Source organism: Dipodomys merriami, unplaced genomic scaffold (genome assembly GCF_024711535.1).
Source record: "Dipodomys merriami isolate MVZ:Mamm:240054 unplaced genomic scaffold, mDipMer1.0.p SCAF_106, whole genome shotgun sequence".
NCBI lineage: Eukaryota > Metazoa > Chordata > Mammalia > Rodentia > Heteromyidae > Dipodomys > Dipodomys merriami.
In genome coordinates, this window is record NW_027202338.1 from 1,173,423 (window position 1) to 1,191,155 (window position 17,733).

At 49.4% G+C, this 17,733-nt stretch overlaps 1 protein-coding gene across 1 annotated transcript; it reads left to right on the forward strand.

The window, feature by feature from the left end:
- Positions 1 to 356: 356 nt before the first annotated feature.
- On the forward strand, positions 357 to 13,566 carry LOC138812851 (cytochrome P450 2B4-like). Its single transcript, XM_070001077.1, has 9 exons — positions 357 to 562; positions 3,981 to 4,143; positions 4,282 to 4,431; positions 5,321 to 5,481; positions 6,542 to 6,718; positions 8,713 to 8,854; positions 9,823 to 10,010; positions 11,261 to 11,402; positions 13,032 to 13,566. Exons 1-9 carry the CDS (start codon positions 392 to 394, stop codon positions 13,211 to 13,213), a joined length of 1,476 nt encoding a protein of 491 aa, XP_069857178.1. The 5' UTR covers positions 357 to 391; the 3' UTR covers positions 13,214 to 13,566.
- The last annotated feature ends 4,167 nt before the right edge of the window (positions 13,567 to 17,733 follow it).

The following is a 17,733-nucleotide window of genomic DNA, read 5'->3' on the forward strand; positions in this document are numbered from 1 at the left end:
CACATTTTTGGCATGGTAAAGCAGATGCCTGTACTACAGAAGCTCCCACTCAGGCTTGAACATACACACACACACACACACACACACACACACACACACACACACACACTCCCCAATTCACACAAATACACTTGTGCACACACACTCACTCCCACTTGTGCACCCCTGCCAAATGGTTTCTAGGGCTGAGGTGGGGGAGCAGAGTGGCCAGGCTGGCTGGGCAGGAAGCAGAGGAGCCTGCACCCCTCCCCTGAGCTGGCACTTGGGGACAAGGGGGCGGGGAGGGAAAAGGCGGGAAGGGGAGGCGTGGCCAAGTGGGTGAGGAGACTTGATCAGAATAAAAGGGCAAGTTCAAGGCTGGGCTGAAGTGGACGCCACCCAGCCCGGGATCATGGAGCTCAGCGCCCTCCTCTCCCTGCTGCTCCTCACTGGCCTCCTCCTTCTCCTGCTCAGGGCTGGCTCAAAGGCCCGTGGTCGCCTCCCTCCGGGGCCCTGGCCTCTGCCCTTGTTGGGGAACGTTCTGCAAATGGACAGACACGGGCTCCTGAAATCTTTCCTGCAGGTGAGACAGGGCTGGACGGAGCCTGGGATATAGGTGATGGGGGGATTCCTCCACTTGGACAAGAAGGGAAGTGGGGATCACACAGCAGAGAGAGGGAGGACCCCTCTCCAGACGCAGGGGTTGGGCGAGGGAGGAGTAGGAGGGGGAAGAGCGAGGAGTCCAAGGCAGGATCCTGAAGCATGACGGATGGTGGTTAGGTTGTCAGAAGCAATCTTGCTCTGTTGGGAAGTTCTGGGGTCTACTGTTCCAAGACAGGGTGTCGGGGTGTCAACTTGTACTCTCCTCTGTCACCCTTTGCTATGTCCTTGGGTATGTGTCCTGAAAGAGAGGTGGGGGGAAAGAGAGAGAGAGAGGGAGCAAACAAAGAAACAGGGTGGAAGTAACAGCAGAATCGGTTTTGCTATGATCAACAAGGGTGAGCAAAGTCTGGCAGGAATTGGTGTCAGGGCTAAAGGGAGGTCAGTGGAGGGCGGGGGAAGGGGCGGGTCTACTGCCTGTCCAAATGAACCTGATGAGCGGGGCCAGCACAGAACAGAGCCCAGAAGAGCCTTTCCATTCCATTGTATTTTTTTGTAGAGCTCATGCCAGGCAAGTGCTCTACTCCTGAGATTTGGAGTTATATCTTTATTTTATTTATTTATACTTTTAATGAAACAGGGTTAGCCTTGAGCTCCCATCCCTCATGTTTTGGCCCCCTGAGGGCTGGGATTACAGGAGTGTGTCACCATGCTTGCATCCTCCAGTGTTTTAAACATGTAGTTTTGTGCTTATCAGAGGGGCCAAGAGAACAAACACCCTGCTACTAGAACACGAAGATGCAGAGGGTTTCTGAAAGCTAGGTGTCAGTCATCCTAGCCACTCAGGAGGCTGAGATGTACAGGATCACAGTTCAAAGCCAATCTGGCCAGGAAAGTCCACGAGATGGTGAACCACCAGAAAACCAGAAGCGGCGCTGCGGCTCAAAGTGGTAGAGCACTAGCCATGAGCAAAAGAACTGATGGACAGCACCCTGGCCCCAAGGTCGAGCCCTATGACTGATTAAAAAAAAAGAGAGAGATGGAACTTGAACAGAGCCTCAACAACTGGATGAGGGGGTGAGAATGAGCTGGAAGAAGAAGTCATTCTGGAGGAGCCATTGCTAAGAAGGCTGAGGTGCAGGAAAGAGTGGGTTTCAAGTCCCACACGGTGATGAGGCAGCCATTCAACGGTGATGGCGGGGTGAGGTCTTGGCCTAACCAGCACCAAAGGTCATGGAAGCAGCAGAGTGGCCTCAGAGGGTGGGCAAGACGGTGTCTCGCAGGTGTCTTTGTCTGTGTCCTGTTGTTATCACAAAACGCTCTAGGCTGAGAACTTGGCAAAGTCAAGAGGTGTATAACTAACAATGGCCTTTGCCAGATGATCGTTCCAAGATCAGGCTGGCTTTGAACCTCGATCCTCCAGATCTCAGCCTCCTGAGTAGCGGGGATGACAGATGTGAGCTGCCGGCACCCAGCGAACACTCTGGACTTTCAGATGTTTGTGTCGATGTTGGAATGAGTCACACTTGTGGGAGGGCAGGAATGCATCTTCCATGTAGCAAGGACATGGATTTTGGGTTTCTGGGGGTGGAATAAGATGATCAGAACAGCTGCGTGTTTTCCTGTGGAGGCATAAAAGCAACACAGCCACAAAACCCCGATGGTATCAACAACACAATGCATGAATCATATGAATTTAACTTGATAAGCAAAATGAATTTTGCAGTATCGTGGCCATGTAGAGAAGGTGGGCATTCTCCTAAAGTTGACACACAGTGGTTGAAATGTTGGGGAAAACCAGTCGAATGCCAGTGGCTCACGCCTGTCATCCCAGCTACTCAGGAGGCTGAGATCTAGAGGATCACAGTTCAAAGCCAATGCAGGCAGGAATGACCGTGAGACTCTCACTCTCATCTCCAACAAACTACCAAAAAGCTGGAACTGGAGCTGTGGCTCAAGTGGTAGAGCACCAGCCTGGAGGATAAAAGTTCAAGGACAGTGTCCCTGCCCTGAGTTCAAGCCCCAGGTCTGGGACACACACACACACACACACACACACACACACACACACACACACACACACACACACACACACACACACACACACACACACACACACACACACACAGAGAATTGGTGAAAACCCAGATGCAGAGCACCACCCAGTGTTTGAGCTGCAGAAGTGACTACAGGCACTAGGAACCGAAGGCCTAACACAAAACTACACTGGGAAAAGTAAAGGTCCAACCAGGAATTAGCTTCTTGAGTTAGCTTCTTAGGATTACAGATATGCGCTACCACACCTGTCTTATTGCTATGATTATTTGAGTCAAGCCTGAAGTTGACCATAACCCTGAAGAGTGCACAGCTTGATGAGATTGTAACCGATCACAAAGACCAAGTAAGACCAGAGCCCGCTCCAGGATAACCTGCCACCTCCCACGTTCTAGTCATTATCTTGCCACTGGACATTGGTTGCAACTGGGTCGGAATTCCTGTAAGTAGCACTAAAAGACAAACCAAATCTGGCTTTTGTGTCTAGTTGCTTTCACCCCACATTCTCTCTTCGAGTTTCGTCCCTGTTGTCAGGGATAGCGGTAGACTGATCCTTTTCATGGCTGTGTAACATTCCACCAGAGGGATCAATCACTGCCTATCTTATAGTTACTTACATCTTACATTTATTTTTTATATTTATTATTTGGTGGTATTAGAGTTTGACACTCAAGAGCCTCAGCCGGGTGCCAGTGGCTCATGCCTGTCATCCTAGCTACTCAGGAGGCTGAGATCTGAAGATCACGGTTCAAAGCCAGCCTGGGCAGAAAAGTCTGTGAGACTCTTATCTCCAATAAAACACTAGAAAACTCGAAGTGGCGCTGTGGCTCAAGCGGTAGAGCGCTGGCCTTGAGCTGAAGAGCTGAGGGACAGCGCTCAGGCCTAGAGTTCAAGCCCCATGACCGACAAAAAAAAAAAAAAAGAAAGAAAGAAAAGAAGGAAAAAGGAAAAATGAAACTCAAGAGCCTAATGCTTTTCTGTGCAGGAAACTCTACCACTTGGGCCTCACCTCTAGCCCTTTCTTGCTTAAGTTATTATCACTACTTTTTCTCTGTTATCAGATATGGGACCTGAACTCAGGGCCTGGGCTATGTCCCTGAGCGTTTGTGCTCAAGGCTAGCACTCTACTACTTTGAGCCACAGCTCCATTTCTGATTTCCTGGTGGTTCATTAGAGCTCAGAGTCTCATAGACTTTGCTGCCTGGGCTGGCTTCAACCCACAATCCTCAGATCTCAGCCTCCTGAGTAGCTGGGATTACAGGCCTGAGCCATCAGCCAGGGGGCCGGCTGCATCTAATGGTTTGCACAGTCTCATAAGGAGCTAGCAGCAACTCTTGCCTTGGCAGCTTCGAGAACGGTATGGGGATGTGTTCACCGTGTATCTGGGATCAAGGCCGGTGGTCATGCTGTGCGGGGCGGACACCATCCGGGAGGCCCTGGTGGACCAGGCTGAGGCCTTCTCTGGCCGAGGGACTGTTGCCACTGTGGAGCCAATCTTCCAGGGCTATGGTGAGGGCCTGTGGGATGGAAGGGAGAAGGTGGGAAGGGGGAGAGGAGGACCTGGTCTCCTTGGATCTTCCTCCTGTAACTTCTGCCTCCATGACCCCATGCCCCCCTCCCCCTTCCCCCTTCTCCCTGCCTGGATAGGTGTGGTATTTTCCAATGGGGAGCGCTGGAAGGCCCTTCGGCGGTTCTCTCTGGCCACCATGAGGGATTTTGGGATGGGGAAGCGGAGTGTGGAGGAGCGGATCCAGGAGGAGGCGCAGTGTTTGGTGGAGGAGCTGCGGAAAACCAATGGTGAGGCCCAGGCCCAGGGAGGAGGGGGATAGGCTGGGGGGGAGGGGGAGCAATTGAGAGACAGAGCTGTCCATGTGAGCAGAGAGCTAAGGATGAAGACGAGAATGAGAGACACCCAGGGAAAGAGGCATGATTATTGATTATTGATGATTATGTTCAAGAATGACTCAAGAGCTGGGCACCAGTGGCTCATGCCCTGTGATCCAGGTTCAAAGCCAGACCTAGCAGGAAAGTCTGTAAGACTCTTATCTCCAACGAACCACCAGAAAACCAGAAGTGGCCCTGTGGCTCAAGTGGTAGAACACTAGCTTATGCAAGAAAGCTCAAGGACAGTGTCCAGGACCTGAGTTCAAGCCCTGTGACAGACCAAAAAAAGCAGGGATGAAGGCATAGTTCAGGTGATAGAGCTGCAGTTGTGAGCAAGAAAGCCAAGGGATGGTGAGAGTCCTTGAGTTCAAGCCTAGTACCAACACACACACACACACACACACACACACACACACACACACACACACACACAGAACCACAGACAGAGACACAAGGAAGGAGAGACAGAGATTTTTTTTGCCAGTTGTGAGGCTTGATCTCTGGGCCTTGGTGCTGCCCCTCAGCTCTTCAGATCAGGATGAGCACTCCACCACTTGAGCTACAGCACCACTTTGGTTTTCTGGTGGTTTATTGGAGATAAGAGTTTCATGGACTTTCCTGCCCAGGCTGGCTTTGAACTGCAATCCTCAGATCTCAGCTTCCTGAGTAGCTAGGATTACAGGCATGAGTCACCAGCACCTGGCAGATTCTTTTAGTTGTTCAGTACTGAGCAATGCAGGACAGTCAAACAAAAAGGGGGAAACTGATCCCCAGTCTCCTGTGCCCCTTCTCCTCCTCCCAGGGGAACTCGTGGACCCCACTTTCATCTTCCAGTCCATCACGGCCAACATCATCTGTTCCATTGTCTTTGGAGAACGATTTGACTACAAAGATCGCAACTTCCTGCACCTTCTGGACATGTTCTATCAGAGCTTCGCACTCATCAGCTCCTTCTACAGCCAGGTGTGGACGGGAGGGGAGAGACGCGGGCAGAAGGGCCCGCACAGGGTGGAAGGGAAAAGGAGGATGTGTTTTGGAGGCTCAAAAGGAATGGAAGAGGGGCAGAAACCACAGCGGGAGACAGGGATGCTGAGATCTGGATTTAGGGAGAGATGGTGAACAGAGAGAGAGAGAGAGAGAGAGAGAGAGAGAGAGAGAGAGAGAGAGAGAGAGAGAGAGAGAGAGAGAGAGAGAGAGAGAGAGAGAGAGAGAGAGAGGTATAGAAAGAAAGGAAAGGAAGAAGGAAGGAAGAGAGAGAAAGAAATGAAGGAAGAAAGAAAGAAAGAAAAGGAGGGAGAGAGGGAGTAAAGAAGGAAGGAAGGAAGGAAAGAAGGAAGGAAGGAAAAGGAAGGGGAAGGAAGGAAGGAGGGAGAAAAGGAAGGAAAGAAGAAAGGAGGAAAAGAAGAAAAAATGAAGAAAGGAAAGAAAGAAGAAAGTGAGGGAAGGAGGGAGGAAGGAAAAGAACAAAGGAAGGATGGTAGAAAGGAAGGAATAGAGGGTGGGAGGAAGGAAAGAAGGAAGAAAGAAAAAGGGAGGAAAGAAGGAAGGAAGAAAGGCAGGGGGAAGGAAGGAAGAAAGGAAGGTAGAAAGGAAGGAAAGAAGGAAGGAGGCAGAGGAAAGAAGGAAGGAGGAAAAAAAAGAAGGAAAGGAGGTAGGAAGGAAGGAAGGGAGGAAGGTGGAAAAGGAAGAAAAGAAAGAAGGTGGAAAGAAAGGAAGAAAGGAAGGAAAAAAAGAGAAAGGAAGAAAGGAAGAAAGGAAGGTGGAAAGGAAAGAAGAGATATGAGATAGGAAGAGTTAAGAATAAGAAGACAGAATAGAGGTAACTTGTGCAAGACAATGTGGAAGTGTGTGTGTGTGTGTGTGTGTGTGTGTGTGTGTGTGTGAGAGAGAGAGAGAGAGAGAGAGAGAGAGAGAGAGAGAGAGAGAGAGAGAGAAAGGGAGGGAAGGGGGGAGTGAGGGTTCCACATGAAGTGCCCCTCCCTGACCCCGCCCCGGATCTTCTGGCCCCTGCATCTGGCGGCAGGTGTTTGAGCTTTTCTCCAGTGTCATGAAGCATTTCCCTGGGAAGCACAGAGAGATCTACAAAAACCTGCAGGAGGTCATTGCGTTCATTGCCCAGCGTGTGGAATGGCACCGGGCAACCCTGGACCCCAGCATGCCGAGAGACTTCATCGACACCTACCTCCTGCGCATGGACAAAGTAGGCGCCACGGGAAAAGGGTGGCAGCCAGAGAGGAAAGGAAATGGAGGAGAGGAAGAGCAGAGTGGAGAGGATAGAGATAGGGCGATAAGGAAGGAAGAGAAGGATCAATGCAGACATCCATTATCCACCCATCCACCAACCATCCACCAATGCCTCCACCCAAGATCTATCATCCATCTACCCAACACCCATCTACTCATTCACCATCCATCTTCCACTTTCTCCATCCACCCATCCATTTATCTACCCAACCACTCCTTTATCCATCAATGCATCCACCCATGCCCATCCATTTCTCTAAACAACATCCATCTATTCACTCATATCCATCATCCATCCACTTACCCACCCTCCACCCATTCATTCACTTATCCACCCATCCATCCATCCATCCATCCATCCATCCATCTATCCATCTATCCAACCAGAGAAGAAGACTGTCAGAGGAAGATGTGCATGGTAAGGCAAAACAACAACAACAACAACAACAACAAACAACAACAATCAGGCTGGGAAGGTGGCTCAGTGGTAGAGTGCTTGCCTTGCATGCCTGAGGCCCTGGGTTCGATTCCTTAGCACCACATAAGCAGAAAAAAAAAGCTGGAAGTGGCGCTGTGGCTCAAGTGGTAGAGCGCTAGCCTTGAGCTGAAGAGCTGAGAGACAGCGCCCAGGCCCAGAGCTCAGGCCCCACGACTGGACCCAAAAAACAAACAAACAAACAAAACAACAACCATGTAAAAAGACCCACAGATGCAGAAAGAGAATGGGAGACAAAAAGTGAGAAACCCAAAGGGGTGTGGGGAGGAGTAAGCAGGAGAAAATGAGGGAGGGGGTAACAGTGTTTAAAAAGAAATGTAGTCATGGGGCTGGGAATGTGGCTTAGTGGTAGAGTGGTTGCCTAGCGTACATGAAGCCCTGGGTTCCATTCCTCAGCACCACATAAACAGAAAAAGCGAGAAGTGGCACTGTGGCTCAAGTGGTAGAGCGCTAAGCCTTGAGTGGTAAAGTTGAGGGATACTGCCCAGGTCCAGAGTTCAGGCCCCATGACTGACAAAAAGAAAGAGAGAAAGAAAGAGAGAAAGAAAGGAAGAAAGAAAGAAAGAAAGAAAGAAAGGAAGGAAGGAAGGAAGGAAGGAAGGAAGGAAGGAAGGAAAGAAGGAAGGAAAGAAGAAAGAGAAAGAAAGGCACTAGTTAGGCCTGGTGGCTCATGCCTGTAATCCTAGGTACTCAGGAGACTGAGATCTTAGGATCAAAGTTCAAGGCCATCCTGGGAGGGAAGTCTGAGACTCTTATCCCCAATTAACCATCTGAAAGCGGGAAGTGGCGCTGTGGCTCAAGTGGCAGTGCACTGCCTTGAGCTGAAGAGCTCAGGGACAGCGCCCAGGTCCAGAGTTCAAGCCCCATGACTGACAAAAAAAAAAAAGAAAGAAAAGAAAAGGAAAGAAAAAGAGATGTACCCCGCCCCCCCTCCCCCTTCCATCACCTCTATATGCTTCCTTTTTTTTTTTTTTGGTCAGTCATGGGGCCTGAACTCTGGGCCTGGGCACTGTCCCTCAGCTCTTCAGCTCAAGGCGAGCGCTCTACCACTTGAGCTACAGCACCACTTCCGGTTTTCTGGTGGTTTATTGGAGATAGGAGTCTCACGGTCTTTCCTGCCCGGGCTGGCTTTGAACCGCGATCCTCAGATCTCAGCCTCCTGAGTAGCTAGGATTACAGGCGTGAGCCACCAGCGCCCGGCCCTCTATATGTTTCTTACAAATATATATACGTGAGAAGCATACTAAAGAACAGGAGAGAGTGAGATAGAGGGATGAGAGCCAGAGACAGAATTAAATGGTTCAATGTGGTCAGAACAAAGGAATGCAAAGCGGGTGAAATAGCATGAGCCCCCCGCCCCCAAACAGAGAGGGCTCCCAGAGACTCTGTGCACCTTCCCCCATTTGCAGTCCCCATCTCCCCAGACCCCCTCATCCCCTCTTCCTCTAACCCAGGAGAAATCCACTCCCCATACCGAGTTCACCGACCGGAATCTCATCCTCACCTTGCTCTCGCTCTTCTTTGCGGGCACCGAGACCAGCAGCACCACCCTGCGCTATGGCTTCCTCATCTTGATGAAGTTCCCCCACGTCGCAGGTAGGGCAGCCGGTCGGCGAGGCCTGCGGAGCCTCTGTGCGCTGCAGAGGTGGGCAAGGCATGGGAGAGACACTGGCCTCTTATTCCAGCATCTCTGCAGGCTCTGGACGACCTCTTAACTAAGCTTGACCTCTGGTGGGCAAAGAAAGAATTGTTGATTCCTTCTTCCACTCCGTTGTCCCATTGTTTAAAGATTGAGCTATCCATCTGTCCATCTATCTACCGGTCCATCCACCCTTGCCTACATCCATCCATCTGCCTATTTGTCCATCCATCCTTGTATGCATACATCTATCCACCCATTCATTGATCTATCTACCAATCCTTCCATCCATATACCAATACATCAAGCCACCCCTTTATCTATCCATCCATCCATCAATCCATCAATCCATCTATGCATCTATCCATTTACCAATCCAGATATTCATCTGTCTACCCACAACATTCATTATCCATTCATCTATGCATTTATCCATCCATCCATCCATCCATCCATCCATCCATCCATCCATCCATCCATCCATCCATCCATCCATCCACTTATCCATCTATCTAGTCTACTTATTCACTCATCAACCCATGCATCTACTCATCCATCCACTCATCCATCCATCCATCCATCCATCCACCCACCCCTCCATTCACCCACCCATCCATCCATCCACTCTCCCTCCCATCCATCTGCTCATTGATTGATTGATCAATTCACTCATCCATTAATTAATTCACCTGTCTACTCACTGACTCATCTATGAGGTAGCCAAGGGCTTGCACTTTTATGTCGTGACATGCTGTGAATTCTTGCTGCGTCTCCCCCTGCCCTGTCCCCTAGAGGACTGTGCTGAGGGCATCGATCACGGAGCTACTCGCTGCAGGTTGTCATGACGTCATGAACACTCGGGAAACAGTGTCCTCGCTGCAGTGTCTCTGTGAGGTGCAGCTCACTGTCCCCCTTGTCTGTGCAGAGAGAGTCCAAAAGGAAATCAAGGAGGTCGTCGGCCTTCACCGCCCGCCAGCCCTCGATGACCGCACCAAAATGCCCTACACCGACGCTGTCATCCACGAGATCCAGAGGTTCTCTGACCTCCTCCCTATCGGGGTGCCTCATGTGGTCACCAAAGACACTGAGTTCCGAGGGTACATCATCCCCAAGGTGAGGCAGGCTGGGCCCTCCCCTCCAATCCCTCTCCCTTCCTCCTCCTCCTCCTCCTCCTCCTCCTCCTTCCCTGCCTCCTCCTCCTCCTCCTCCTCCTCCTCCTCCTCCTCCTCCTCCTCCTCCTCCTCCTCCTCCTCCTCCTCCTCCTCCTCCTCCTCCTCCATTTGTCAGTCATGGGTCTTGAACTCAGGGCCTGGGCACTGTCCCTGAGCTTCTTTGCTCAAGGCTAGCACTTTACCACTTGAGCCACAGCACCACTTCAGCTTTTTTCTGCTTATGTGATGTTGAGGAATAGAACCCAGGGCCTCATGCATGGGAGGCAGGCACTCTATCACTGAGCCAACTTCCCAGCCCGACTTTACCACTTTGAGCCAGAGTTCCACTTCCAGTTTTCTGGTTCACTGGAGGTAAGAATCTCACAGGAACTTTTCTTCCTGGGATGGCCTTGGACCATAATCCTTAGATCTCAGCCTCCTGAGTACCTAGGATTACAAGTGTGAGCCACTGGAACCCACCCCCGTCTCCTCCTCCTCTCCCTCTCTGTCTTTTTCTTCTCCTCCTCCTCCTCCACTAACACCACCTCCTCCTCCTCCTCCTTTTTTCTCCTTCTCCCCCTCCTCCTTCTCTTCTTTCCTCTTCTTCTTTCTTTTTCTCCTCTTCTGCCTCCTTTGTCTTCTCTTTACCCTTCTCTTCCCTGTCTCCTCTTCCTTCTCTTCCTCTTCCTCCTTTTCTTTCTCTTCCGTCTCCTCCCCCTTCATTCTTCTTATTCTCCTCCTTCTCCTTCCTTTTCTCCTTCCCCTTCCCTTCTTCTCCTCCTCCTCTGCCTCCCCCTCCTTTTTCTTCACCTTGAACTCAGTGCCTGGGGTCTGTTCCTGAGTTTTTGTGTTCAAGGCTGGTGCTCTACCACTTGAACCACAGAAGATAAGAGTTTCATGGACTTGCCTGTCTGGACTGGCTTCAAACTGAGATCCTCTAGATCTCAGCCTCCTGAGTAGCTAGGAATACGGGTTTGAACTACAGGTGCCCAGGTTACCTCTTCTGTCCTTAACCTTCTATCTCAACCTGTTGCTACTTTTTTCCCAACACAGTCCCGTTTTTCCTTGTTAAACTTAATTATATTTGATGCTACTGGCGTTTGAACTTGGTTTTAGGCTGGCTAGGCAGGTGCTCTACAGCCAAAACCACACCTCCAGTCCAGTCCCAGAAAAAGCAATATCTTTGATCTTTGATCTTGTAACTTTTTCCAGAACACTGAAGTCTACCCCATCCTGAGTTCTGCTCTCCATGACCCACACTACTTTGCAAAACCAGATGAGTTCAACCCTGACCACTTTCTGGATGCCAACGGGGCACTGAAGAAGAATGATGCCTTCATGCCTTTTTCCATTGGTAAGTGGAATCCTCCATTCCTTTCCCGGACACCAGAGGGCAGGCCCGACCCTCTTCCTGAGACAGACAACAGCAGGTGCTTGTTTATTGAGCATATAGCATATTCTAGCTGCTTAGTCTGAACCACCCCCATTCTGTCTGCACTACAAGCTGGTGAGGGGACTTGAGAGGTTAGATTATGTCCTAAAGACATAATCTGGGCCAGGCACCAGTCACCCTAGCTACTCAGGAAGTTGAGATCTGAGGATCACAGTTCAAAGCTAGCCAGGGTAGGAAAATCCTTGAGACTCTTATCTCCAATGAACCAGCCAGAAGCCAGAAGTGGAGCTGTGGCTCAAGTTGTAGAGCACTAGCATGAAGAAAAAAGATCAGGGACAGTGGCCAGGCTTTGAGTTCAAGTGCCAGGTCTGGTACATACACACTGTCACCATCACCACCACTACCACCACCACCAAGGATCACAACAACAAAACGAAAAACAGAGGCTCCCTCCTGCAGACAGATAGACTGAACTAACAAACTGTTAGAGTCAAGGAGATATCAAGGGTGTACAAATAGCCTCAAGGAAAAAAGAAGGGAGAAAAGCCAGTCCCAGAACCAGTTCCTGGGGAAGGGCCTGCTTGAGCCCTCCTCACCACCTGCCTCCTCCATTCTAGAGGTGCCAAAGGATGTTGGACCCTTGCCCATGCAGGCGCGATTCCCCACCCACCCCACCCACATTAGGATTCCTCATGGGAACCAATGTTGGGCTAACAGTCTATAAAACCTACTTTTCAGCTGGGTGCCGGTGCTCACACCAGTAATCCCAGCTACCCAGGAGGCTGAGATCTGAGGATCACGATTCAAGACCAGCTTGGGCAGGAAAGTCCTTGAGACCAAAAAAGCCAGAAGTGGAGCTGTAACTCAAGTGATAGAGTACCAGCCTTGAGCACAAAAGCTCAGACACAGCACCCAGGCCTTGAGTTCAAGCCTTGGGACACACACACACACACACACACACACACACACACACACACACACACACACACACACACACACACACACACACACACACAGAATGTTACCTCAGAAATGTATATTATATGTAGACCCTCACATCTGCCCACTTCACCCACAACTGAGTCTTTATCTCCTATGGACCACTGACCCCTCTAGAAATGTAACAAAATGGACAATGAAATGAACGTGGGCCGGGTACCAGAGGTTCACGCCTGTCATCCTCGCTCCTCAAGAGGCTGAGATCTGAGGATCACAGTTCAGATCCAGCCCAGGCAGACCAGTCTGTGAAACTCTTCTCCAATGAGTCACCAAAAAAAAGCCAGAGGTGGAGCTGTGACTCAAATGGTAGAGCACCAGCCTTGAGTGAGAACTGCTGAGGCACAGTGCCTAGGCTCTGAGTTCAAATCTCAGGCACAAAAGAAGTAGAGAAATGCACACAGGACACCCACCTCAACTTCTCCTCCCAGCGTCAGAAGGATCAGGACTGTCCCCCCCCCAAAATGTGTACCCCTAATCTCCAGTTTATAGTCCATTCCATCTGAAGGACACAGGCATCTGGGTGTAAGGATGAGGCCAGGCCAAGACTCTGCCCTGTCCCAGCACCCACAGGCTGCTCTTCTGTGTCCACAGGAAAGCGCATCTGTCTTGGTGAAGGAATCGCCCGGAATGAATTATTCCTCTTCTTTACCACCATCCTTCAGCACTTCTCCTTGGCCAGTCCCGTGGCTCCGAAGGACATTGACCTGTCCCCCCGTGAGAGTGGCGTGGGCAGAGTGCCCCCCACCTACCAGCTCCGCTTCCTGCCCCTCTGAACGGGCTAGCAGAAGAGGGCTCAGAGGATTTTTGAAGTCATGAAATGTCCCCCACCTGTGAACAGAGGGGCCGGGTTCCTGTGTGGCTCCAGAGGCCACCCCTTGCCCTCCATGTAGATCGCAAGTAAGATGTGCAGCGTGCAAAATGCACTGCTTTCCAACGCGTCTTTTAACATTGTTCACCTCATTCAACACATTTGGCCGTTCCTCCTGCCTCTGAACCCAGTAAAGCCATGCCTCCTCATTCGTTCCTGCCTTCCCTCCTCCCTCCCCCGGCCCTCACACCGGCCAATCGGACTGGTGTCCAATGACTTGTCTATCCGGCGGGTTTCAAATAAATAGACTCAAACACAGTGTGATCTCCTGTGTCTGCTGCCTTTATTCCACATGATAATCTCCATGTTCCTCCACCATGAAGGAGATCACAGTCACCCAAGGCCATAACCCTCAGCCACCTGCATTTTTTTTTTTTTTTGGCCAGTCCTTGGGCTTGAACTCAGGGCCTGGGCACTGTCCCTGAGCTTCTCTTGCTCAAGGCTAAAATTCTACCACTTAAGCCACAGGGCCACTTCTGGCTTTTTCTGTGCATATGGTACTGAGGAATGGAACCCAGGGCTTCATGCATGCTACGCAAGCACTCTACCACTGAGCCACATTACCAAACCCTGTCACCTGCATTCTCACCTTTCTCCCCTCCTTCTCTCTGAACAATCATTTCCTTAGCCCATACCCTTGAGTGGTTAAATTCTTATATTGGCACTTTGGAGTACCTACTATATCTATCTATCTATCTATCTATCTATCTATCTATCTATCTATCTATCTATCTATCTATCTATCTATCTATCTATCTATCTATCTATCTATCTATCTTCTGTCTGTCTGTCTATCTCTAGTCATCCATCCACCATCTACCTCTCCATCTATCTATCCATCTATCCATCATCTATATCTATCTATCCATCTATCTATCTCTATATAGCCATCTTTATATTCCCTCATCTATTGCTCTATCCATGCATCCATTCATTTATTTATCTATTTTTTTTTTTGCCAGTACTAGGGCTTGTATTCAGTCTCACTTTTGCTCAAGGCTAGCATTCTATCACTTGAGCCATTGCTTCACTTCTAGTTTTTTTTTGTTGGTTCATTTGAGAGAGTCTCCTAGACTTTCCCATCCTGGCTGGATGTGAAACATAATCCTTAGATCTCAGCCTCCTGAGTAGCTAGGCATGAGTCACTGATGCCCGGCCTTTTTGTGAATTTTTGTGTGTATACTCAGTAAGGAAATTGGGCTACAATTTTCTCTTTTTTTTGTGACATCTTTTCCAGGTTTTAGTTTTAGGGTCTCATACTGGCTTCATAAAATGACTTCAATAGTATTGTTTCTCTTCCTATTTTTTTTGGGGGGGTGGGGGAGTGAATCATTTGAGGAACATTGGTACTTTTCCCTATAGCATAGTTTGGTCTATAATTATGTGTCCGTGAGTCCATTCAGTTCTGAAGGGGTGATGTCATGTATGGCAAAGCCATATTTTCATATTACTTGTGTTTCTAGATTGTGATTTGAACATTGGTTGGGGACAGATTTCTCTTGCATTTCCACTCAGATGAAAAAGAGCTGACAGTAAAATCCAAATAAATAAATCAACCATAAACCAGGTATCTAAATGCAGTAGGTAATAGAGCTGCGGCTCAAATGGTAGAGCACCATCCTTGAGCGAGAATAAACCAATGGAGAGTGCTCAGAGAGAGAGACACACACACATACACAGACTGAATTCATGCACATGTGTGTGCACACATGCACCATTGCCTTTAGCATGAGCTGTTCACAGAATATTCCACAACACCCTGGAAACAGAATATTCTGCTTACAGAATATCTCTCTCTCTCTCTCTCTCTCTCTCTCTCTCTCTCGTGTGTGTGTGTGTGTGTGTGTGTGTGTGTGTGTGTGTGTGTGTGTGTGTGTGTGTGTGTGTGTGTGTTTAAGAGCCTCGACATTTACCAAGCACTTGACATTTTACAATGTTTGGGTCTAGACTGTGAGAGGTTGAGCTCTTAGAAATACTGGAGTCTACACAGTGGCTTGTAAATCCCACACATTTTGATTTGTTTGCCAATACCTTGACCAAGCCAATTTTTATGAGGTGATTTTTTTCCCCCTTCCCATGCTGCAAAGTACACATTTTGTTAATTCTTTCCTACCCTTCACAAAGAATTTTCCGTGTTCCTCACCATCAAACATACAGGCGGACCTGCGCTTGAGGGGAGTTCATGCACTGCTCCCCTGTGACCAGTAGGTAGCAGCAGAGTGCTGAGTTGGGATTTGAGCATCAAACCAAGGAGACACCCCTCTCCTGGTGAACTGACATCAGGAGAGGATTAATAAACAGGGTGAGGGCAGACAGTGATCGGTGCTGTGAAGAGACAGCTAAAGCTGGGGGCCACTAGCTCAAGCTTGTCATCCTACCTACTCAGGAGGCAGAGATCTGAGCATTGGGGTTCAAAACCAGCCTGGGCAGGAAAGTCAATGATACTCTCTCCAATGAACTATACAGTAAAGCCAGAAGTATAGCTGTGGCTCAAGTGGTAGAGTGCCAGCCTTGGGCAAAGAAGCTCAGGGATAGTGCTCAGGCCCCGAGTTCAAGCCCCACTGTTGGTGAGAGAGACAGAGGCAGAGACAGAGACAGACAGAGACAGAGAGACACAGAGAGACAGAGACAGAGAGACACAGAGAGACAGACAGACAGAGACAGAGAGAACCTTGGAGGTGGGAGGATCAGCACCTGGAACAGGAAGGGAAGATCACAACTGTTCCTCCTCCATGGATGGGAAGTGAGGAAGAGGAAGAGGAAGGGCTTGGAACTCTGCATGGGCCTTTATAAGGCACTCCCAAAATAACCTAACATCTCCCACTAAGCCCTGACTCTTAAAGCTTCTACCTCTGTCCACTCACACCCAGTTGGGGCCCAAGCCTTTGTTGGAGGACATTCAGCGTCCAAACCACCACACCAGCCCCAGCCCAGACCCCGACGGCATCGCACCTGCCCAGCCATAGCAGCCTGCGGTCTTTTAAGTTAACTTGATGTCAAGTATTTATGGAGTAAATTTTCCATTTTTGTTCATTGTGGGGTTTGAAGTCAGGGCCTGGGCACTGTTTCTGAGCTTTGATGCTCAAGGCTAGCACTCCACCACTTTAAGCCACAGCTCTATTTCCAGTTTTCTGGTGGTTCATTAGAGGTAAGAGTCTCATGGACTTTCCTGCCTATGTTGGCTTTGAACCTCAGTTCTTAGAGCTCAGCCTTCTGATTTGCTAGGATTATAGGTGTGAGCAACCTGTGCCCAGCATGGAGCAGGATTTCTCTGTCTCTTTGTGTCTCTGTCTCTCTCTTTCTCCTTCTCTTTCTTTCTTTTTTCCCTCCTTCACTCCTTCCTTTCCTTCCTTTCTTTCTCCCTCCCCCCCTTCCTTCCTTCCTTTCTTTTTGTTCTGGAACTGGGGCTTGATCTCAGGACCTTGAGATCTCACTTGGCTTTTTCACTCAAGGCTGATGGTTCTTCACGAACCATTCTACAAGCCTCAATGTTCTCTGGGTTTCTCTTTTGTCTGTCTGTCTGTCTGCCTGCTTGCCTGTCCATCCGTCCATCTGTCCATCCGTCTGTCTGTCTGTCTGTCTTTTTCTCTTTCTTTTTTTTTTGTCAGTGATGGAGCTTGAACTCAGGGCCTGGACACTATCCATGAGTTCTTTTGCTCAAGGCTAGTGCTTTACCACTTTGAGCCACTGTAGGGTACTCTGGAGCCGAGCTGTGAGACCAGCAAAGGATTAAGAGGTTGGAACAAGGCTTCCTCAGTACTCAGCAAGCTGAGAACTGCACCTTAGACAGATCAGAACAAGGCAGGGCAAAAGAAATGTGTAAATTACAATTAGCTGGACCTGATGGTGTGTGAGTCCCAGTTGATTGGCCCTTATGAAGCTTGAGACAATGGGGATAAGATGAATGCTTGCGTTGTGGTCACAGCTTCTCACAGCTCCTTCACTTTAGGGAGTTAGTTTTGCTATGTACCTAAACTATATAGTCAGTTGTGGGGCTTGAACTCAAGGCCTGGGCGCTGGCCTTGAGCCTCTTTGTGCTCAAGACTACTCTACTTGAGCTACAGTGCCATTTCATTTCTGGGTGGTTTATTGGAGATAAGAGTCTCATGAGGACTTTTCTGCCTGGGCTGGATTCGAACTGTGCTCCTCAGGTCTCAGCTTTCTGAGTAGCTAGGATTACAGGCATGAGATACCGGTGCCTGGCTGTGTCTTATATTAATGATTGTAGACACAAGATAGACTGACATCTTGTTTTCTGCATGTACCTATAGTAACCTTCTCTATGCTGAACTAAATAAATAAACTTGCTTACAGAAGCTCAGGGTTCAGGAGCCAGTGAGCTCTGGATCCCCCAGTACTCCACTTTCCTAGTCTCTTTCTCTTTCTCATTTCTTCAGCTCTGGTATCTTGTTGTGCTGTTCCTAG